General features: G+C 43.4%; 3 protein-coding genes across 7 annotated transcripts in view; 1 reads left to right on the forward strand and 2 right to left on the reverse strand.

Moving 5' to 3' along the window:
* Nucleotides 1–4,230, reverse strand: part of LOC311294345 (uncharacterized protein) — a 5,844-nt gene extending 1,614 nt beyond the window's left edge. The window contains exons 1-2 of one of the 2 annotated variants that reach the window (XM_084415166.1): nt 3,570–4,230; nt 1–3,367 (exon numbers count right to left, since the gene is read on the reverse strand). The exon at nt 1–3,367 is cut by the window's left edge and continues 1,614 nt beyond it. In XM_084415166.1, coding sequence (XP_084271292.1) covers nt 413–2,032 — 1,620 coding nt within the window. In that variant the 5' untranslated portion in view covers nt 2,033–3,367; nt 3,570–4,230 and the 3' untranslated portion in view covers nt 1–412. The other variant, XR_014628045.1, reaches the window with a different exon arrangement.
* fam78ab (family with sequence similarity 78 member Ab) overlaps nt 1–10,121 on the forward strand; it is a 16,633-nt gene extending 6,512 nt beyond the window's left edge. Inside the window, exon 2 of the mRNA XM_084415172.1 lies at nt 5,960–10,121. Within this exon, the coding sequence (XP_084271298.1) occupies nt 5,960–6,485 (526 nt within the window). The 3' untranslated portion in view covers nt 6,486–10,121. The remainder of the gene's footprint in view (nt 1–5,959) is intronic.
* Nucleotides 10,122–14,642: 4,521 nt separating this feature from the next.
* The window catches only part of nup214 (nucleoporin 214), a 76,151-nt gene continuing 67,120 nt past the window's right edge, over nt 14,643–23,673 (reverse strand). For all 4 annotated transcript variants that reach the window (XM_084415153.1, XM_084415151.1, XM_084415152.1 and 1 more), the window contains exons 33-36: nt 19,884–20,055; nt 16,949–17,079; nt 14,921–14,954; nt 14,643–14,832 (exon numbers count right to left, since the gene is read on the reverse strand). In XM_084415153.1, coding sequence (XP_084271279.1) covers nt 14,796–14,832; nt 14,921–14,954; nt 16,949–17,079; nt 19,884–20,055 — 374 coding nt within the window. In that variant the 3' untranslated portion in view covers nt 14,643–14,795. The remainder of the gene's footprint in view (nt 14,833–14,920; nt 14,955–16,948; nt 17,080–19,883; nt 20,056–23,673) is intronic.

Below are 23,673 nucleotides of genomic sequence, written 5' to 3' on the forward strand. Positions count from 1 at the left end.
CATCCAAAACGTTTGCGCTCGCTTCCAAAACTTTTTGGTTTCCCAGAGAAACTTTGTGTTCGCTTCCAAAACTTTTGCGTTCTCCCATAAAACTTTGCGTTTGCTTCCAAAACTTTTCCGTTTCCAAGAGAAACTTTGCGTTTGTTTCCAAGACTTTTCCGTTTCCCAGAGAAACTTTGCGTTTGTTTCCAAGACTTTTCCGTTTCCCAGAGAAACTTTGCGTTTGTTTCCAAGACTTTTCCGTTTCCCAGAGAAACTTTGCAATCGCTTCCAAAACATTTGCGTTCTCCCATAAAACTTTTGCGTTCGCTTCCAAAATGTCTGCGTTCTCCCTTAAAACTTTGCGTTTGCTTCCAAAACGTTTGCATTCTCCCATAAAACTTTGCGTTATCCTCCAAAACTTTTCCGTTTCCTATGCCGCAATGGCAGCCACGTACACCTTAAGTGTGGACGGGGTGAGACCAGCAGAGAAGCGATCTTGAAGAAACTCCAGAACTGAAGCCACCGAGCAGTTAATTGGGTCTAACTCATGTTCTCTACACCAAGTGGAAAACACATTCCACTTTAGGCCATACAATCTCCTAGTAGAAGGAGCTCTGGAACTAAGTATGGTCTCGACCACTCCGGCTGAGGGGCCAGCATCTAGGTACTGAACCCCCTCAGGGGCCATACCCACAACTTCCACAGCTCCGGGTGAGGGTGGAATATTGTGCCTCCCGCCTGAGACAGCAGGTCCCTCCTCAGAGAGATCTGCCATGGCGGACCTGCCAGGAGTGCTATTATGTCTGAGAACCATACTTGGGCCAGCCAGAACGGGGCTACTAGAAGTAGACTGACTCCGTCTCAACGGACCCTCTCCAGATCTCCTCAGAGCTCTCAACACAGCCAACATCTCTAGACAATTTGTATGCCAAGAGCAATGATGGTCCTGCCACAGACCCCTGGCAAAGCAACCGTCCATGACCGCGCCCCAACCAGTGAGGGAGGCGTCTGTCAAACGGTTTTCCTGCAACATGATGCTCCCAACACTGGACCTTGGGACAGAAACCAAGGTTTCTTCAATATCGATAGGGAACGAAGACATCTGCGCGTAACCCTGACCATACGGAATGGATTTCCCCTCGGGGAAAACCCCTTGGCTTTCAGCCACCACTGAAGGGGTCTCATGTGCAGGAGGCCCAAAGGTATTATGTTGGACGCAGCTGCCATGAGGCCCAGCAGTCTTTGAAATTGCTTTACAGTGATGGCGTGGCCTAGCTTTATCCTGGACACCATGGCCAGGATGGACTCGATACGCTCGGGAGACATTTGTGCCCACATCGTAGTTGAGTCCCATACCACACCAAGGGACGAAGTTCTCTGGGCGCCAGTGGGCGGGCATCAACACGAATTTCTTTGTGTTGAGTCTCAACCCCAAGCTTTGAATATGACCAAGGACGTCATCTCGATGCCGAACTGCCATCTCCCGAGACTGAGCTAATATGAGCCAGTCGTCGATATAATTCAGCACACGGATGCCCTGAAGCCTCAGTGGGGCCAGGGCTGCATCCATGCACTTGGTGAACGTGCGAGGGGAGAGAGGTAGGCCGAACAGAAGAACCCGATATTGGTACACTTCGCCCCCAAAAGCGAACCTCAGGAACCGCCTGTGACACGGAAGGATGGAGATATGGAAGTATACGTCTTTTAGATCTATCGTGACAAACCAGTCCTCAGACCTGATTTGGTTCACGATGATGGGAAGCATCTTGATAGTGAGCATTCTGAACCTGAACCTTCTCAGAGAACGATTCAAGTGCCTCAGATCTAAAATCGGCCGCAACCCTCCCTTCTTTGGAACTATAAAGTACCGGCTGTAAAACCCAAACTCCCTGACTGGAGGAGGAACACATTCTATGGCCTCTTTGACCAGCAGAGAGTGTACTTCTTGTTCCATTACCTGAGCCTGCTCTGGAACCACTGCAGTCTGTACCACCCCAGCGAATTTCGGGGGGCGGTGACTGAACTGCAGACTGTATCCTATTTTTATCATATGCAGGACCCATGCAGATAAATTGGGTAGGCATTGCCACGCTTCTACAAAATCTACTAAGGGAACCAGCCTCTCGAGGCTGGCCTCGGGTGTTCTTCGAGCATTGTTCTCGACCCCCTGAAGCGGATGACCAGCAGGGATTAATTGAGACCGATTTTGTGACCATAGTATATGCCCATTTGCAAGCTTTTGGGACGAACGATACGGTGTGCGTTCGCTGGAAATTGATGTGGCCCGAGAGGTTGGAATCCAACATCGTTTTCCTGAGGGCTCCGCTCTCCTTTTGTACCTGACGGTACGAGGAGCTCATTGACGGCTGAGGCTGACACCTCGGTGCAGCCTTCTTGGACTTCGATCTTGAGCGGCGAGGGAGAAATTGCTGGAACGCCACAGATTGCTTCCTCGCTTCCTGAAACCTGTCGATGACAGTGTTTACTGCGGCACCGAATAGGCCAGAAGGCGAGAGCGGCGCATCCAGGAGAACGACTTATCCTTCTCCCTTATTCCAGACAAGTTCAGCCACAGATGTCTCTCCGTGGCTACCAGAGCGGCTGATGGCATGGGCTGTCTCCTTAGTAGCCCGGAGAGACAAATCTGTGGCCTTCAGCAACTCCGCAATATCTTAAGGAGTTGGTCCCTCGCCCTCATCCAAGTCCTTTAAAAGGTCAGCCTGGTATGCCTGCAGAATAGCCATTGAGTGCAGACATGAACCAGCCTGGCCCGCCGCCATATATGGCCTGCCCACCAATGCAGAAGTGTCTCTGCATTGTTTGCTGGGCAACACCGGGGCTTTCAGGGATGATGCCGCTTCAGGAGAGAGGTAGCTAGTGAGAGCCTCTTCCATCCACGGCATCTTCCCATACCCCAACTCTCTCGCACCTATTACATAACTATAATCCACCGCAGTAGGATTAGAGACGCGAGAGGAGTGGGGTTTATCCCATGACTCACATAACTCATTATGTAAATCGAAGAAGGATGGTAAGTCCCGGCGTTGAGGTTGTGAACGGCGCTGCAGGAAGCGCTCATCCAGCTTGCCTTTATTAAGCGTTTCCTGTCTCATGCGGCTCTCTGATGTTTAGTCTGGCCACAGCACGCGTCACAACCTCTACGAGCTCCTCATAGACGGGAACGTGAACTGGTGAGTCTAATTCACGCTCATCCGCCTCGATGCTAAGCACGTCCACTTCCTCAGAAGCAGACAGCTCGAGCATCTGGCCTTCGTCACGGGCTTCTGCACCATGACCGAGAGCCTCAGAACCTTCAGACGAAGAATGAGAAAGTGCCGCAGCAGTCTCATTCTCATCTGCAAAGTCCCTTTGCGAACCCCACGATCTGAGTTGCCGCGCCACCTCAACGGATGCGGGACCTGAACCGCGGGGAACGCGAGCCTGGCCATCCTCATCAAAGATAGCCAGGTGAGAGCGCAGCACTCTGATAGGGAGTGCTTCACAATCACCACAAGCAGCCCCCTCAAGAGCTGCCCGGGCATGCTGCACCGCCAAACAGTTCACACACAGTTGATGCGTGTCCCCACCCGTTAGGAATCTAGGACAGGGGTGCACACATCATCTGAACTGTTCACTCACCATAATGATCTTTTTAAATACTGAGACAGACAACACCAAATAGTACAGACAACAACAGAGAGCGCTTGCTGAAGAACGAAAGCTAACGCGTGTGTGTGCCGGTGTCACTTTATACTTCCGGGTATGCCATCACGTTACGTCATGACGCAACACCAATCAGGATTGGAATAGTTTAATTCATACTTCAGAGGCGTATGCTTAGGGAGCGTCCCCAAAGTGTCGTTCTTATGACGCAGTGCGAGTTCCCTCGAAAGGGAACTTTGCGTTTCCTTCCAAAAAAATTCCGTTTCCCAGAGAAACTTTGCGTTCACTTCCAAAACTTTTCCGTTTCCCAGAGAAACTTTGCGTTCACTTCCAAAACTTTTCCGTTTCCCAGAGAAACTTTGCGTTTGCTTCCAAAATTGTTTTATTTGTCAGAGAAACTTTGCGTTCGCTTCCAAAACTTTTTTGTTTCGCAGAGAAACTTTGTGTTCGCTTCCAAAACTTTTGCGTTCTCCCATAAAACTTTGCGTTCGCTTCCAAAACTTTTCCGTTTTCCAGAGAAACTTTGCATTCGCTTCCAAAACTTTTCCGTTTCCCAGAGACACTTTGCGTTCGCTTCTAAAACTTTTCCGTTTCCCAGAGATACTTTGCGTTCTCCTGTAAAACTTTACGTACGCTTCCAAGTCTTTTCCGCAAAACTTTTCCGTTTCCCAGAGAAACTTTGCGTTTGCTTCCAAGACTTTTCCGTTTCCGAGAGAAACTTTGCATTCGCTTCCAAAACGTTTGCGTTCTTAGGGTTAGGGTTAGGAATTTTGTTTCCCAGAGAAACTTTCCGTTTGCTTCCAAAACATTTGCGCTCTCTCGTAAAACTTTGCATTTGCTTCCAAAACTTTTTTATTTCCCTGAGAAACTTGGCCTTCGCTTCCAAAACTTTTCCATTTCCCAGAGAAACTTTGCGTTTGCTTCCAAAACTTTTCCGCTTCCCAGAGATACTTTGCGTTCTCCTGTAAAACTTTACGTACGCTTCCAAATCTTTTCCGCAAAACTTTTCCGTTTCCCAGAGAAACTTTGCGTTTGCTTCCAAGACTTTTCCGTTTCCGAGAGAAACTTTGCATTCGCTTCCAAAACGTTTGCGTTCTTAGGGTTAGGGTTAGGAATTTTGTTTCCCAGAGAAACTTTCCGTTTGCTTCCAAAACATTTGCGCTCTCTCGTAAAACTTTGCATTTGCTTCCAAAACTTTTTTATTTCCCTGAGAAACTTGGCCTTCGCTTCCAAAACTTTTCCATTTCCCAGAGAAACTTTGCGTTTGCTTCCAAAACTTTTCCGTTTTCCAGAGAAACTTTGCATTCGCTTCCAAAACTTTTCCGTTTCCCAGAGACACTTTGAGTTCGCTTCTAAAACTTTTCCGTTTCCGAGAGAAACTTTGCGTTCTCCTGTAAAACTTTACGTACGCTTCCAAGTCTTTTCCGCAAAACTTTTCCGTTTCCCAGAGAAACTTTGCGTTTGCTTCCAAGACTTTTCCGTTTCCGAGAGAAACTTTGCATTCGCTTCCAAAACGTTTGCGTTCTTAGGGATAGGGTTAGGAATTTTGTTTCCCAGAGAAACTTTCCGTTTGCTTCCAAAACATTTGCGCTCTCTCGTAAAACTTTGCATTTGCTTCCAAAACTTTTTTATTTTCCTGAGAAACTTGGCCTTCGCTTCCAAAACTTTTCCATTTCCCAGAGAAACTTTGCGTTTGCTTCCAAAACTTTTCCGTTTCCCAGAGATACTTTGCGTTCTCCTGTAAAACTTTACGTACGCTTCCAAATCTTTTCCGCAAAACTTTTCCGTTTCCCAGAGAAACTTTGCGTTTGCTTCCAAGACTTTTCCGTTTCCGAGAGAAACTTTGCATTCGCTTCCAAAACGTTTGCGTTCTTAGGGTTAGGGTTAGGAATTTTGTTTCCCAGAGAAACTCTCCGTTCGCTTCCAAAACATTTGCGTTCTCCCCTAAAACCCCAGAGAAACTTTGCATTCGCTTCCAAAACTTTTCCGTTACCCAGAGATAAGAGATAAGAGCTCTTTTTCAGATGGGTAGAGTCGGAACAAACGTCTCAGTGCTCTCATCATCCTCTGGTGTCTTTTCCGTTTCCCAGAGAAACTTTGTGTTCGCTTCCAAAAATGTTTTGTTTCCCAGAGAAACTTTGCATTCGCTTCCAAAAATTTTCACTTGCAAAAAGCTTTGCACATTTTAATACATTGCAAACATTTAATATAAATGCATATTTTTTTAAATATACTTGCAAGATGCACTACAGATCTTTTTCAGAAGGGTAGAGTCAGAACAAACCCTCTCATCATCCTCTGGTGTTTCCCGCAGGTCCAGCTGGGAGCTTCCGGATCTCCGAGACGGGAAAATCCAAGCCATCAGCGACTCGGACGGCGTAAACTACCCGTGGTACGGCAATACCACCGAAACCTGCACCATCGTGGGTCCCACCAAGAAGGACACCAAGTTCACCGTCAGCATGAACGATAACTTCTATCCCAGCGTGACGTGGGGCATCCCGGTGAGCGACTGCAATGTTCCCATGCTGAGCAGCATCCGTAGGGATCAGAGCTTCACCACGTGGCTGGTGGCCATCAACCAGGCATCGGGAGAGATCCTGGTTCTGCAGACGGTGCGCTGGCGCATGCGTCTCCACATCGAGGTGGATCCTGAGAAACCGTTGGGAATGAGAGCGAAGCTTCAGGAGCCGATCGCGCAGGAGCAGCCGCAGGTTCTGGGAAAGAACGAAGCCATCCCGCAAAACGCCTTGGTGAAGCCCAACGCCAACGACGCGCAGGTGCTGATGTGGCGTCCGCGGGCCGGAGAGCCGGTGGTCGTCATTCCTCCCAAACACTGAGACTGGGATGAGCTTCCACCAAAACGGGTCGGGAATCACTGTGCTAAACGCCACTGCAAAAAGACAAGGCTTTTTTTGTGTGTGTGGGAATATTGCTTGATGAAACGCGACGTCTCTGACGAATGGAAAGAGGGTCCGTCTCAATCCGCGCCCTAGTCGACTGATCATTTCAAGGGTATCAAACGCAAATCTAGTGCACTGAAACGTCCCACAATGCACTGCAAAACCAGGGAGCATTGGGGAAATTCTGAAGCGGGAATCGAGTCTTACGGGTGATGGAAAAAATATGAGATGGGAGGAAAAGATGTAGGTCAATACTTTTGCGTTTCCCAGAGAAACTTTACCTTTGCGTGCAAAACTTTTGTGTTTCCCATAGAAACTTTGCGTTCGCTTCCAAAACTTTCGCGTTCTCCCGAAAAACTTTACGTTTGCTTCCAAAACTTTTTCGTTTCCCAGAGAAACTTTGCGTTCGCTCGCAAAACTTTTACGTTTCCCAGAGAAACTTAACGTTCACTTCCAAAACTTTTGCGTTTCCCATAGAAACTTTGGTTGCTTCCCAAAATGTTTGCGTTCTTCCGGAAAACTTAACGTTCGCTACCAAAACTTTTCTGTTTGCCAGAGAAACTTTACTTTCGCTTCCAAAACTTTTGCATTCTCCAGAAAAACTTTACGTTCGCTTCCAAAAAAAATTCCGTTTCCCAGAGAAACTTTACATTCGCTTCAAAAACGTTTGCATTCTCCGGAAAAACTTTACGTTCGCTTCCAAACCTTTTGCATTCTCCTGTAAAACTTTGCGTTCGCTTCCAAAACTTTTCCATTTCCCAGAGAAACTTTACATTCGCTTCAAAAACTTTTGCATTCTCCGGAAAAACTTTACGTTCGCTTCCAAAAAAATTCCGTTTCCCATAGAAACTTTGTTTGCTTCCAAAACTTTTCCGTTTCCCAGAGAAACTTTACATTCGCTTCCAAAACTTTAGCATTTTCCTGTAAAAATGTGCGTTCGATTCCAACACTTTTCCATTTCCCAGAGAAACTTTGCGTTTGATTCCAAAACGTTTCCGTTTCCCAGAGAAACTTTACATTCGCTTCCAAAACTTTTGCGTTCTCCCGTAAAACTTTACGTTTGCTTCCAAAACTTTTCTGTTTCCCAGAGAAACTTTGCGTTCTCTCAAAGTTTTGTGAGCGAACGCAAAAGCATTGACATATAATATTTATGCCCGTCTCATTTTTTTCCCATCACCATGTCCCTTTAGGGGCTCCGTAGAACACAATCGTGCAAATGATAGATGTTTAAAAATATATATTTTAAGTCAAATGAAGTCAGCTTTATTTCTACAGCACTTTATACAATACAGATTGTTTCAAAGCAACCGTGATAAACAGGAAAACAGTGATAGACAGGCAGTGAACATAATCTCGCTACTATTTATAAGAAATTTACAGCTGAAATGTTGAAGGGAATTGTATTTATCATAATATACTTTAAATGACATTACAAAAAATAATGTCAGAAAGACATCTGTGCTGCTGTTGTTCATAAACACCAGGATATTGTCAGTTGTGGATCGATTGACGATCCAGGGATCTAGAGAGCGGATTGAGACGCACTCAGACTGTTCGATTCACGCTGCCTTAAGTTTACATTGCTTTCACTGCAAACTTTTCGCCTTAAATCAAGTGCAATGCAGTAAACCTCGCACATCCTACCTGTCGGATCCGGTGAACCGAAACCAGGACACCAAACCGGAGCGGGACGCCGTTATTATTATGCATTCAGTGTTTCCAACAGGAGCTCCAGTGTTTGTGTTTCCGACCAGCCACTGATGCACTTCTGCTGTATTTTACAAGAGCAAGTTTATATTTTCTACTACATGTGAGTTGTCAGCCATTGCTGTGTCAAGACGTCGTGGCCAATCAATAGAGTTATTACGAACGAACTATCAGTTTGAATGAAGGAACGGCGACAGGAGCGCTGGAGAATCCTCATGGATCTGCTCCTTAAATCAAACACAATCAAACTAGAGACAAACTTGTGTTTCCAAACGACACAATTCAACAGAACTGCACATTATTTCCTCTGCTCTTTGCTGTCATACAGCGATGATTAATGAAATCAACATAAGTGAAAGACAGACGATGAGCACTAGCAGTCCAAACTTTGGAATAATTAATGATCATTATATTAGAATGATTCCTGAAGGATCATGTGACACTGAAGACTGGAGTAATGATGCTGAAAATTCAGCTTTGATCACAGGAATAAATTACACTTTACTGTATATTCACATAGAAACCAGATGATTTACACTGGAATAATATTTCACTGGTTTACAGTGTTTTTGACCAAATAAACGCAGCATTGATGAGACTTTAAAAACATGAAATATCTGAATTATTCCAAACTTTTGACTGATAGTGTATACAATAACATCTAAATAATCTATTTTTTGCATTGCAGTGCTGAGGATTTGAGGGCAGATTTGCTTAATGTTGATAAAACGGCGGATAAGCACACTTTAGATCCGTTCAGTATTTTAAACTAAAACGCTCCTCATGCCATTTGTTATTGATCACATTGAAGGCCTTATTCCACTGAAATGTGATCGTGTTGATGCTAGAAACTCGTCAGGACGATGTTGTGAGAGACGTGTGACATTAAACATGCAGTGAATGCTGGGATATGAACAATGCGAGTCCGTGTAGATCATATAAACTCCTCAGCATTCAGCGCCGACGCCATCAGCTCAGAAAACGCTTTTGGATGTTTTATTTGATGCTCGTGTGTGTTTGGCACGTTCAGATGAGTGTGTGTGTGTGTGTGTGTGTGTGTGTGTGTGTGTGTTTGCTTATAGACAACATGACTGAAGAATTATATTTGAGGTTTCTGATTATTTGTACCTCCAGCAGACTTTTATCCATCATTATTAAACGTTCTTGTTCATGTCAAGAATCCTGCGATCCTGCATCAAAGCAGTGTGAACATTTAACAATTCACTATAACAACTGATTTTATTTAACTGGTCTTTAATAATGTTCTCAAAGCGTTAGCACAACAAACATTATTTATACATCGTTCATGGAACATTTTAGTCTACCGTTTTTAAATATTACTTCTTGTTTCAGAACATTCAGTCACAACAATAATATCCATAATGAATCATGGAATTTTGGATATGAAATTATAATGTTGAGTTCCTTCAGTTCGATTAGCGGGAAGTTTGAGTGAGTGAGTGAGTGAGTGTGTGTGTGTGTGTGTGTGTGTGTGTGTGTGTGTGTGTTTATGAGAGAATGTGTCTGTGTGAGAGTGTGTGAGTTTCAGTGTGAGAGAGAGTTTGTGAGTTTCAGTGTGAGAGAGTGTGTAAGTGTCTTTGTGTGTGTGTGTGTGTGTGAGAGAGTGTGTGTGTGTCTGTGTGTGTGAGAGAGAGAGAGTGTGTCTGTGTCTGTGTCTGTGTGTGTGTGTGTAGCGTCAGACTCTTCTCTCTTCTCGTCAGGAACGCTGGTGTTTCAGATTGTTTTAAAGCTCTGACAAAAATACTTGAAAAACAGAAGTGGGAAACATTTCAGTCTGTGAAGATGCGAATACAAAAAATACAAGGACAGCTGCATTTTTCATGAACAATAAAACTGTGAAATTCTGCAGAGTTTCTTGTCTTCATTCGCCATCACTGCATTATGTTTGTTTTGCATCTTTGATGTGCTTACATATTACAGATTAATACTTTAATGAAACTGGCAAGAGCTGTTTAATAAAAACAGACAGCAGAAAACGCTGAACAACAAGAATCAAATCCTGCCACATACTGTTGCAAAACACTCACACACAAACCCACATTTGTTTTTTGTTCTGCAAATATATGTGACATGGATTTGACTCCATATCATAAAAGCAGAAGCGAAAGTGAGTTTGTGACGTGATTAATGTCTGATATGACAGATGAAACTCTTTACGATCAGAAATAATAATGAATCATGACGAGTGTCTTCATAAAGACGCCCGGCAGTATCTGATGAAAACCAGTTTCACCGTTTTTGACTTCAGGGCTGACATTAATGCGGGCCGTGTCATATTTACAGAACAAATATATATAGTATATTCACATATACTATATATATATTTATAAGTATATTCACATAGAAAACAGATGATTTACACTGGAATAATATTTCACTGTTTTACTGTATTTTTGATCAAATAAACGCAGCTTTGCCGAGCAGAAGAGACTCTTTCACAGACCCCAAACCTATGAATGCTTGTGTATTTTAAAATAACTGGTTGTGTTTTATGACTCTGGCGGGTTTGAGATCATTAATCTACAGTGGATTAAACTGAAGCAGAAAATATCCCATTATCCATGGATGAGGATGAGGCTTAAACTAAAGCAGCGAGACACTGGGATCAACATGGCATGATGGGATTGATCTCATGATTCTGATCATCTGCAAATAAGATTGACAATAAAACGCATCTGACAGTGACCTTTACAGAATGACGTCAACAGTGAGCCAAAGCTTTATAATTCGCTGATCGATGGAGAGTGTGCGCTTTACAGGTGAGTTTCTGAACGCTCATGATGGATCTGCGCATGCGCGTCTGCGTTCACCGCTATATTTACAGGCGGCTCTCGTGCATCTGTCTCGTATATAAATATATGTAGGCTATCGTATATCGCTATAACCGCATATAATCTCCTTAAGACCGACATCAGTGATGCTAATAATGGAGCGAGTTCATGTGTGATCCAAACAAAACATTTCCATGAAGACTCATGATTATGAATTCCAGCAGAGCTGCAGAAAGAGAAGACAAAAATAAATGACAAGAAATATCACACTGTTATACTGCGGTGTAAAAAAATAAAAAAAAAATAAAAAATAAAATAAGCTTATTGTCTTCGTTGTTTTTGACCCATTTCCTTAATAATTATGTGACACAAAAAAACTACTAGTCTAACTCTAAGTTTCAAATATTGTTAAAAACAATTTTTAATGAAACTTTTTCTATGTACACAAAAGGCCTATTTCTCTCAAATATTGTTCACAAATCTGTCTAAATCTGTGTTAGTGAGCACTTCTCATTTGCCGAGATAATCCATCCACCTCACAGGTGTGGCATATCAAGATGCTGATTAGACAGCATGATTATTGCACAGGTGTGCCTTAGGGCTGGCCACAATAAAAGGCCACTCTAAAATGAGGGGGGGCAAAAAAAAGAAATAAGTAAAGGTTGTTGATTGTGGCCTGTGGAATGTTGGTCCACTCCTCTTCAATGGCTGTGTGAAGTTGCTGGATATTGGCAGGACCTGGAACACGCTGTCGTATACGCCCAATATGACACAAATTGATGTTTTCTCTTAATCTTCAGCAGAGAAGTGAATCAAACTGATTATCTCAATATAAATATAAACGAAGGACTGACAGTTAACTTGTGTTATAGTTCAGATCAGCACTAACAGAGTGGAAAACAACAGGAAAAAGGCCCAAAACATGAACAAGATGATATTGTTCTGTTTATTATAAGCTGCAGTTTTGTCGTCTGTCGCTTTAAATGCTCGAGCTCTTTAAAACAGGACGGATTCTGATTGGTTGTCATTGTTTTTTTTTTAAATCATTCATTAGTTGGGTTAAAAACTGTGAAAGCGATATCGTTCCTCTGTGTCGTTATTGTTATAGTTATTGTGTGGAGTTCGCTATTCTCTTTGAGGAAACCTTTAAGTTTTAATAATCATAGAGAGATGGAAAAGGTAAAACATGCAGAGAACAGAACTGATATTAACACAACATGATGTCTGATCTTGTGTTCCTGGATGATGGCTTTATTCTCCATCTCTGCTAATCCCTCCGGGATAATAAGGGCAGGATTATTGAATGTGCTTCATCATCATCATCATCGATGCTGCGGTCAGATCTCATGAAGCTTCAGAAACTCCAGCGTCAGGAACGTGTTGAAGCTCGTGAGAGATGAAGCGACTCTCCTACAGTTCAGAATCTCTTCTAGAAGAATCTGAAGAACTCGAGATCCCCCCCGTCACATTCATGTGGATCAAGAGCCGCTGATAAGAGCCTGAGTGACTGTGACATTCCACACACACACACACACACACACACACACACACACACACACACACACACACACACACGTCAGATGTCAGGAGAGAACACAAAAATATTTCGGTCTAGGTATGGCAGGGGTTCGTTGAGTGTCTGTGTGTGTGTGTGTATCAGGAGTTAGTTGAGTGTGTGTCTGTGTCTGGTGTGGGAGTGGCAGGGGTTCGTTGAGTGTGTGTGTGTGTGTGTGTGTGTGTATCAGGGGTTAGTTGAGTGTGTGTCTGTGTCTGGTGTGGGAGTGGCAGGGGTTCGTTGAGTGTGTGTGTGTGTGTGTGTGTGTATCAGGGGTTAGTTGAGTGTGTGTCTGTGTCTGGTGTGGGAGTGGCAGGGGTTCGTTGAGTGTGTGTGTGTGTGTGTGTGTGTATCAGGGGTTAGTTGAGTGTGTGTGTGTCTGGTGTGGGAGTGGCAGGGGTTCGTTGAGTGTGTTTGTGTGTGTGTATCAGGGGTTAGTTGAGTGTGTGTGTGTGTCTGGTGTGGGAGTGGCAGGGGTTAGTTGAGTGAGTGTGTGTGTATCAGGGGTTAGTTGAGTGTGTGTGTGTGTGTGTCTGGTCTGGGAGTGGCAGCAGTTAGTTGTGTTTGTGTGTGTGGTGTGTGAGTGGCAGGGGTTAGTTGAGTGTGTCTGGTGTGGGCAGGGGTTAGGTGAGTGTGTGTCTGGTGTGGGAGTGGCAGGGGTTCGTTGAGTGTGTGTGTGTGTCGGGTTAGGTGAGAGTGTGTGTGTGTGTGTGTGTGTGTGTGTGTGTGTATCAGGGGTTAGTTGAGTGTGTGTCTGGTGTGGGAGTGGCAGGGGTTAGTTGAGTGTGTGTGTGTGTCAGGAGTTAGTTGAGTGTGTGTCTGGTGTGGGAGTGTCAGGGGTTAGGTGAGTGAGTGTGTGTGTGTGTGTGTCTGGTCTGGGAGTGGCAGCAGTTAGTTGTGTTTGTGTGTGTGTGAGTGGCAGGGGTTAGTTGAGTGTGTGTGTGTGTGTCTGGTGCGGGCAGGGGTTAGGTGAGTGTGTGTCAGGGGTTAGGTGTGTGTGTGTCTGGTGTGGGAGTGGCAGGGGTTAGTTGTGTGTGTGTGTGTGTGTGTGTGTGTATCATTGGTTAGTTGAGTGAGTGTGTGTGTATCAGGGGTTAGTTGAGTGTGTGTGTGTGTGTGTCTGGTCTGGGAGTGGCAGCAGTTAGTTGTGTTTGTGTGTGTGGTGTGTGAGTGGCAGGGGTTAGTTGAGTGTGTGTCTGGTGTGGGCAGGGGTTAGGTGAGTGTGTGTCTGGTGTGGGAGTGGCAGGGGTTCGTTGAGTGTGTGTGTGTGTCGGGTTAGGTGAGAGTGTGTGTGTGTGTGTGTGTGTGTATCAGGGGTTAGTTGAGTGTGTGTCTGGTGTGGGAGTGGCAGGGGTTAGTTGAGTGTGTGTGTGTGTGTGTCAGGAGTTAGTTGAGTGTGTGTCTGGTGTGGGAGTGTCAGGGGTTAGGTGAGTGTGTGTGTGTGTGTGTGTCTGGTCTGGGAGTGGCAGCAGTTAGTTGTGTTTGTGTGTGTGTGAGTGGCAGGGGTTAGTTGAGTGTGTGTGTGTGTGTGTGTCTGGTGTGGGCAGGGGTTAGGTGAGTGTGTGTCAGGGGTTAGGTGAGAGTGTGTCTGGTGTGGGAGTGGCAGGGGTTCGTTGAGTGTGTGTGTATCAGGAGTTAGTTGAGTGTGTGTCAGGAGTTAGTTGAGTGTGTGTCTGGTGTGGGAGTGGCAGGGGTTCGTTGAGTGTGTGTGTATCAGGAGTTAGTTGAGTGTGTGTCAGGAGTTAGTTGAGTGTGTGTCTGGTGTGGGAGTGGCAGGGGTTAGTTGTGTGTGTGTGTGTGTGTGTGTGTGTGTGTATCATTGGTTAGTTGAGTGTGTGTGTGTGTCTGGTGTGGGAGTGGAGTGAGTGAGTGAGTGAGTGTGTCAGGGGTTTTTGAGTGCAGAAATCTAACTGGCAAATATGCACCACATTAAGTTTATTAGTTTGTTAAAATGGAGTAATCCATAATTATGTTAAATTTTATAATCAATTCAAATGCATAAATCTATATGTTGTGACAGTACAGAAACGACACGTCCGGTAAACAGCGCTCGAGTTTATTTCTGTGCAGGTTAAAGCATAAACATAAAACATCAGCACACGTGAAGATGACCAAACCTCACGGCATATTCAGACACACACACACACACTATAAAATGACATCAGCGTGTCGGTGGAAGTCAGAGTCCGCGGATCAACTCCTCCAACTGTTGAAGGTCTGAGCCGACGGTCTGGAAGACATCAGAGATGTGAACATGACACTGATGGACACGTGACCACCGAGATGATCATCTGTGAATCACATGACGTGCCACTTACTGGTTGGTGTTCGTGTTCCCAAAGCCTCCAAAACCTACGATCACAAGCCAACACACAAACACAGTTAGACTTCAAGTAATGGAGAGGGACCAAGCGGCAACCTTCCTCTCTCTCGTAACCAACACTGAAGAGACTTAACCTGCAGTTCATCCACTGGCCACTAGAGGCCGGCTGCAGAAGAGGGTCATTACCCATAATCCCTCATGTTAAAATGCCCAACTTTACAGCAGAAAAACACGTTTACAGTCTGGTGCAGAAAGAGCTTTTGGTCTATAAAGCTAATGTTGCCCTTCATGACGACTGTGAGGGGGTGAATGTTTTTATAACTCATCCGTTTAAATTATATTAAGCCTTAAAGTTCTGCATAATTAAGGGCGTGGCCACTTGAGTGACAGGTGGATTGCCACTGATGTCACTACTAGCCGTTTGTCTGCTAGCGTTAGCGTCACGTCACCTCAGCTAATCCGCCTCGCTGCACATGTTCGTTTATCCGGGAGTGACGCGCGGCCAAGATGGCGACGGCCGGCTCCGCCCACTTTAGGCTTCAGAAACACTCTTCAGAAACACTACAGGTGACATCACACACGTCAGTGTGACATTAAAGGCCCATCGAATCTGTTGTGTTGAACCGGCTCTCCTGTGTCATACTGTGTATGTTTACCGTATCACTGAGTCTGTTTACCACTGTAACTAGGAAACATAAGAGGAGCACTTGTGATAAACGCTCATGAGAAATGACCCACCTCAGCGCCGCAAAGACCAGCAGACATTACGCTTTCTAAGACTGAGGACCAGCTTTAAATAGTATACAGATAGTACAAAAAACAAGGTGTTTAGGTAATGAGATGTTGATTATTTGTTTAAGTCCCCCTGTAGTGAAAATCCATCTTTTAAATGTAGTTTATGTGTCTATGTGGTGTTTTTAATCTGCTTTAAGACAAAGCATGTGTAAATTCATAAGTCGACACCCTTGCCTCATTTAGTATGCGGTTGTATGAATATGCAAATGAGCCCCGCCTCCACTCACTCACTCAGCTCAGAGATCCACTGGTTGATGATCACAAGTTCATAAGTCGACACCATTGCTGAGTATTTCCTCCTTAAAACTGCAGTGAACCAAAGACAGTCTCAAACACACACTTTGAAATCGCTGGTGTTTCTGACGTCACAAACTACCTTGTAACCAATCAGATCAACGTGTGATCGTCAACCAGTGGATCTCTGAGCTGAGTGAGTGAGTGGAGGCGGGGCTCATTTGCATATTCATAGAGCCACGCATACTAAATGAGGCAAGGGTGTCAAGTTACAGTCAAGATATTTTTAAGGAAAACTCATTTAAATATGTAATTTTGGTGATCAAAGATGAGTTTTAAGGGATGAAATTATTGACTACAGGGGGACTTTACATTAGATGAATACTAACATGATAACATTTGAGCGTTTCAAATCAATCCGAATGAAAATTCAAACTAATCATCAGTTTTTGTGAAAAAAGCACATCTTGATTTTCCAGATTTCTAGTTCACACTATTTCCACAAGAAGAGAAACAGAAATCCAGTGTATTTTGAATGACCCGAGCGGCTCATGTCTGCACGTCTACACCAAACTCATGTTCAAGCTCTAGATCAGGCACTGCTGGAACTACAGAGCACAATAACAGCAGCCGTACGTCTGAAAGCGGAGCCTGTAAACTCCTGAATCATGGATGTCGAGTCACCGTTAATTATACAGCGCTTCACAACACAGAGCCGCTTTACAGAGATAACAGGAGAATAATGCAAAGTTTGTGTCTAGAAGAAAATAGTGTCACAGTCCAGCTTAAGTGAGTTCAGTGATGGTTCAGTTTTGTTGTAAAAAAGTTATTAATTTAGTTCATTTATATATATATATATATATATAGCGGCTCTGGAGTAAACCGTGATGTCATCGTCCAGCTCAGTTCATTTCTCATATAATGCTGTCAGTGCAGGAGATCAGTAATATTGTTGAATATTAAATGTCCCCAACTATGTGTGTCGGGATCTCACCTCCAGACGAGCCGAAGCCGGGGAACGTGCCGGTCTGAGCGCCGAATCCTGACGGGCTCCCGAACGATGGCGTCGCTGCGCTGGGATTGGCTAGACTGCCGAACGACGGCGCGTTAGGAGGAGACGCGAACCTGGAATGATGAAAACATGCATTGAGTCAGAGGCTGAACATGATGAACAGATGGCAGTGTTTATTTGGGCGAGTTATGCGGCACAGGTGCCCACACACACACACACACGCACACACACACACACACACACACACACACACACACACACACACACACACACACACACACACACACACACACACACACACACACACACGCCAGGATTAGATCACAAAACTGAAATACACAGCACCTCTGACCCCATCTGTCACTCAACCACATATTAAAGACAACACATTCTGCTTTTCTACGTGTTCATCTTTCTTTAATGTTGCTGTTCAATCATGAAGAAGCTCCAGTTCTTCTCTATATCAGTGTCAGTGTTTCTTCCGGGAACGAACACGTCACAATATTCCTCATTTAAATAATTTATGTGCAGAATAAAGAACAAAGGGGCGGGGCCTGGTTGAGTTAGTTAGTAGTGTGTTAAACTGGCGGTTATGGTGAGGGACGGGACATTTCCCAAACACACTCGAAGCGCTCGACCAATCACAACACACTAATCCAGCCGACCAATCAGAGCACAGTGTGCTTTTCAGAAGGAGGGGCTTCATAGAGACAGGAAGTAAATAGAGCGTTACTGACAGACTGGGAAGAGAGGAGCCGCAACAATGGAGAATAATAGGAGAATAATCAACATTCAAGCAGGAAAACCTGCTCATTTACTAGACGCTATTATTAGTTAGAGCTTTATTCTCTTAATTGCGTGTTTTTTCATGTCTTGTATCTTGTTCTTCACTTCATCCTGATCATTAGTTTTTTGGCTTGCGACACATGAAGGCTCTTGTAGTTTTTCTTCAAGCACGGTTGAAGATTTGTCTTTTGTTTGATTCTGCTCACGGCAGACGCTGCGATCACCCGGTTTGATGATCAATATCTCATGAATTATTCCTCTAGATTACACTTCCCTCAACGCCTCGTCTCTCTCCTCACATCATCACTCGCGTCTCTCCGGCTCATTGATTTTCACAGTGATGCTTCACAATGTATTTTCTGACTTTTAATCTAACATCCTTTACTGTGGTAATGTTTGTTAAGTAAAGAAACTTTCTTTAAACAAATGTTGGTAAAAGTAAATGTTGGAAAGGTTCAGTTTCAAGCATTAGTTCACACCATTTTTTTTTTTTTTTTTCATTTACTCAAGAGTATCACATTTAAGACTCTATATACTCATTTAAGACTCTTTGCACAAATAAAATGAACAACATGTGTATGTCCGTACACAACAAACCCATCCAATGTCAAAATAAACCATGCATTTCAGATCCTTTATTGGGCTGAAAGATTAAACCCTGAATCACGATGTGGCTTTAGTGCGGTTATCAAATGGCAAAGGAAGCCACAAGAGTTTGTTGAATTAAATACCAGTGCCACCAAATTACCAATAACCAGAAAAATATATTTTATGCATAAGGCAGGACTTTTAATTATAAACAAGCCCAAAATACATTGGGACTTTTATTTTGAAATGTATATGCCGACTGCTCATTCAAACGGACATGGGCGATAAAATATGCACTCTTACAATCATCTACAATATATTCCATGATTGATTTTGAGTCAATATGGTGTAAACGGTCAGTGTCATAATTAAACACGCTGCCCTAAACCTAGATATCCATCAAAACCACTCAATCCATCAGAAATACAATCTTCACCTCGTCTACATGTAACCACACATTCATAACTGTGTTTAAAGCTGAGAAACGCAGACGTGTGCTGATCCCTGACGTGGGTCTGATCTCTAATCTTACACACAGATAATCTCTGCATAACCTACATCCTCTGACACACACACACACACACACACACACACACACACACACACACACACACACACGTGATCCACTGTGGGATGGAAATTCACAATAATCCAACATTTAATTTCCTGGTCCAGTCAGAGTCACTCTGAGCCGCAGATGTTCAAACCGCTCATCTGATCAATTCAAGATGAAAAATACACACACAGAGAGTGTGAGAGAGTGAGTGTGAGAGAGTGAGTGTGAGTGTGTGAGTGTGAGTGTGAGTGTGAGAGTGTGTGAGTGTGAGAGAGTGAGTGAGTGAGAGTGTGTGAGTGTGAGAGAGTGAGTGAGTGAGTGTGAGAGAGAGAGTGAGTGAGTGAGTGTGAGTGTGAGAGAGTGAGTGAGTGAGAGTGTGTGAGTGTGAGTGTGAGAGAGTGAGTGAGTGTGAGAGAGTGAGTGTGAGAGAGTGAGTGAGTGAGTGTGTGAGAGTGAGTGTGAGAGAGTGAGTGTGTGAGTGTGAGAGAGTGTGTGAGTGAGTGTGAGTGTGAGTGAGTGTGAGAGAGTGAGTGTGAGTAGTGTGTGAGTGTGAGTGTGAGAGAGTGAGTGAGTGAGTGTGAGTGTGTGAGTGTGAGTGAGTGAGTGTGTGAGTGAGAGTGAGTGTGTGAGTGTGAGTAGTGTGTGAGTGAGTGTGAGAGAGTGAGTGTGTGAGTGTGAGTGAGAGAGTGAGTGTGTGAGAGAGTGAGTGAGTGTGAGTGTGTGTGAGTAGTGTGTGAGAGAGTGAGTGCGAGTGAGTGTGAGAGAGTGAGTGTGTTAGAGTGAGTGAGTGTGAGTAGTGTGTGAGTGAGATTGAGTGTGTGAGAGTGAGAGTGAGTGTGAGTGAGTGAGTGAGTGAGTGTGCGTGTGAGAGTGAGTGTGTGAGTGAGTGAGTGAGTGTGTGTGTGAATGAGTGTGAGAGTGAGATAGTGCGAGTGAGTGAGTGTTCACATTAAACCACAGCATTACAGAGACAGTAAAGCTCCTCACCCGAATCCTCCGACATTAGCGGCGGTGGTTCCCTCTCCGAACACCTTCCCACCCGAGGATCCCATTGGTCCACTGAAGGAGGGGGCGGAGCCAAACCCTGCCGACGCCCCAAACGCCGGAGATCCACCGAACGTAGGAGGACTGCCGAACACCGGCGCGCTCCCGAAACCAGCTGCACACACACACACACACACACATATATATCAGCACAGGTTTCTTCAATCGCTCCATCCAGTGGTATATTATTCCCAGATAACAGCCTCTGAGAACAGAAGCACAGGCTCATCCGGGTCACTGAAGTCAGCAGCGCTACACACTCGCTGGGAACCGTTGTGGAATCGTGGAAGTTTTGCGTTTGGTGAGCAAATAAAATATTAAAACTCAGTCAAATCAATATTTTGTGTACAGTTATTTAATTATGCCATCCAGTATCGTGGACTCGCTCTCTCGTTTCATACAAACGCAGCGGCAGACATTTTGTACACTGTTGGATTATAAAATACAAACATGTACGATTTTAAAACAGTTTAATCTGAATCTATCGGAATTTAATACCGTATCTCTTAAACGTCCGTCTAGTTTGATCTCGCCGCTGAAACTGCTCTCTCCACGGAAGCTTTGCGTTTAAAGATCTAATAAAATATTTAAACTCAGATCAATATTTTGTGTCTAATTATTTACTTATGTGGCAAGTGTCCGTGTAATAAGCAGGATAATGTACATCCAGCCGGTTGTTATCTCAGAATAAACCCCTTCGGGGTGTGTGTGTGTGTGTGTGTGTGTGTGTGTGTGTGTGTGACATCTCAAAATAACCGGCTGGATGTACATTATCTCTTACATTTCAGCACAGGTTTCTTCAGCTGCAGAGATCAAACACACACACGTTTCTTCAGAGGTTTAGTGCTGGTTCAGGTAGTTGCTGCTACTGAAGCACAGATGTGTTGTTCAGGAAAGAGAGCGTTCTGAAATTACAGCCGAACGCGTGTGTGTGTGAATAATTCAGTGAGGCGTGTCATTGAATTACATTGTGGATCGCTGACATTAATGTTCATGCTCGCCGTGTTCAGAAAAGAGTCAAGCTGATTGTGGAAGACGAATGTGATAAAGGAAAATAATAATAATAATAATAATAATAAAAACTAAAAAAATAACAAAAATACACATAACAATATTAATAATAATTTAATAAAAATATTAAACAACAATAAAAGATAATATAATTAAAAAATTTATATTAAGAATCATAACAAATAAATAAAATATAAATATAATCATTAATATCAAAGAAAAAAATTAAAAATATTTATAACAATAAAAGCTAAAAATAACATACAAATAAAATAAATATAATAATTTAATAAAAATAATAAACATCAATAAAAGATACTAAAAATTAATAAAAATGAAAAAAAAAATTAATAATCATATAATAAATAAAATATAAATATAATCATAATAAAAAATTATTATAACAATAATAAAAGCTAAAAAATAACAACAAAAATAAAATATAAATATAGCTGCAAGCAGCAATACGGGGCCAAGCCGCTGTAGCACAGTAGGGCTGTAGCGCAATGCGGAGCCAGAAGAGCAAAAACATCAGAAATTAAATGTACATGTAAATGTACATCAAGCACAGCAAGTACTGTAAGCACAGCAGCGCAGCAAGCATTTAAGCACCAACAGCAGTGCGGAGCCGGAAGGAATTGAATTGACAACTTTATACAAAATTTTAAAGTTGTCCCACACAGGACTCAAACCCACAACCGGAATGGTTCGGGATTCATGACACGCGGTTTAGCAACTTGCACCACTCAGAGGACAGAAGCTGCAGAGGAGAGGCTTCAGAGTAAGATTAAGCACAAAAAAATCATGTTAACCAGATTAGCATGCTAAAATAGATTATGGTTAACCTGATAGCTGAAGAGCCACATTAGAAAGAATGGCATCTGGTTAGCATGCTAACCAATTATTATGCTAAGCTAACTAGCATAAGACAACAAACACAGGCTAGGTCAAATTCGGAGATGAATATCTCGGGAACGGTAGCGAATATCAAAAATCTGTTCAGTCATTTCTGTGCGGCTCGGTCCAAAGAACATCTGATCAAATTTGGATAAAATTTTGGGCAAAATTTAGCAAAATTTGAAGGAGGAGTAGCGAAAAAACTGTTTTTCATTTACTCCAATATGGCGGACAGGCACATTGTTAGAAAATAACAAATGCGATATCGTCGGAATCGGCATAAGCCAAGGAACATAATGATGTAAAGAAATCAAAATTTGAATATTTTTTTCAAAAGTTATAAGCGTTTTTGCAAAAGACCTTATATCTCTGGAACACTAGGTGGCACTGTGCTCAAACTGTTCATGTACCTTCAGGACATTGTGTCGATGATCCATACAAAATTTTGTGAAGATATGTCAAATAGTTTAAAAGTTATTGCAAATTATGTCAAAATTCAAAATGGCGGACACGTGGTACATCCCATCCTGGCAAAATCGGTATTGTCGGATTCGGCATGACCCAAGGAATCCATAGATACCACATTTATGATTTTCTGACAAACTGTTTAAAAGTTATTGACCAAAATAGCTTTTTTCCATATCTCATGACCCGTAGGTGGCGCTGTTCCCAACTTTGGCATGGAACCTCAGATCATGCTTCCGATGAAGTGTACCAATTTTCGTTTCGATTGATCAAACTTTGGCCGAGATACAGCCTCTTAGCCGATTTTGGGTGGACCTCGTTAAGTTTGCGACATCATAACTTTTTTTTTTCAGTATATAAAAAAAATTCTGTTCAGTCATTTCTATGCGGCTCAGTCCGAAGATCATTTGAGCACATGTTTGGACAAAATTTGACAAAATTTGAAGGAGGAGTAGCGAAAAAACTGAATACTATACTTTTCAAAATGGCCACTACTGTAATGGGCGGAGTCTTAATGTAAGGTATTGGTTGTGATCAGCATGATGAGAGGAATCAGGTGTACTAAGTGTCATGTCTCTAGATCAAAGGGTTCAAAAGTTATAACCATTTTAAATGTTGAATTTTTGAACTGGTGGTGGCGCTATAGAGTTGGTCCTAGAGACTCAAAAATTGCTACATTTACTATTCATGGCCATCACTACAAGTGTGCATAGGGCTGCCATAGACTTCCATTTACGGAATAATAATAATAATAATAAGAAAACTAACAGATACAATAGGGGCTATCCCCTTCGGGGCTTGGCCCCTAATAAACTAATAATATTAATAATCATATAATAAAAAAATAAAATAAAAAAAAGAGTCAAGCTGATTGTGATAGACAAACTGATCTTAATAATCAAAAACAGAGACAATAATGATTTGTTTACTGGGAATAGATATTTCAATCCCTAATGCTTCAACACAGCACTGGCCATGAAGGATTCAGCGCTACCAGTCTCCTTTGGTGAGGTACGACACATCATCAGGTGTGTAACGCAGTCTCCTTCAGTGGGGTACGACAACTTCCACCGAAACCTTCACCTCAAGCCCCAGCGCAACCTCCACCAAGCCAAACTCCCACTGCAACCTCCAACTTAAGCCCCACAGCAACCTCTACCTCAAGCCCCACTGAAACCACCACCTCAAGCCCCAGCGCAACCTCCACCTCAAGCCCCACCCAAACTCCCACTGCAACCTCCAATTTAAGCACCATAGCAACCTCCACCTCAAGCCCCACTGAAACCGCCACCTCAAGCCCCATTACAGCCTCCACTTCAACTTCCACCGCAACTTCCACCTCAAGACGCACCATAACGTC

Source organism: Rutilus rutilus, assembly GCF_951802725.1.
Source record: "Rutilus rutilus genome assembly, chromosome: 7".
Lineage (NCBI taxonomy): Eukaryota > Metazoa > Chordata > Actinopteri > Cypriniformes > Leuciscidae > Rutilus > Rutilus rutilus.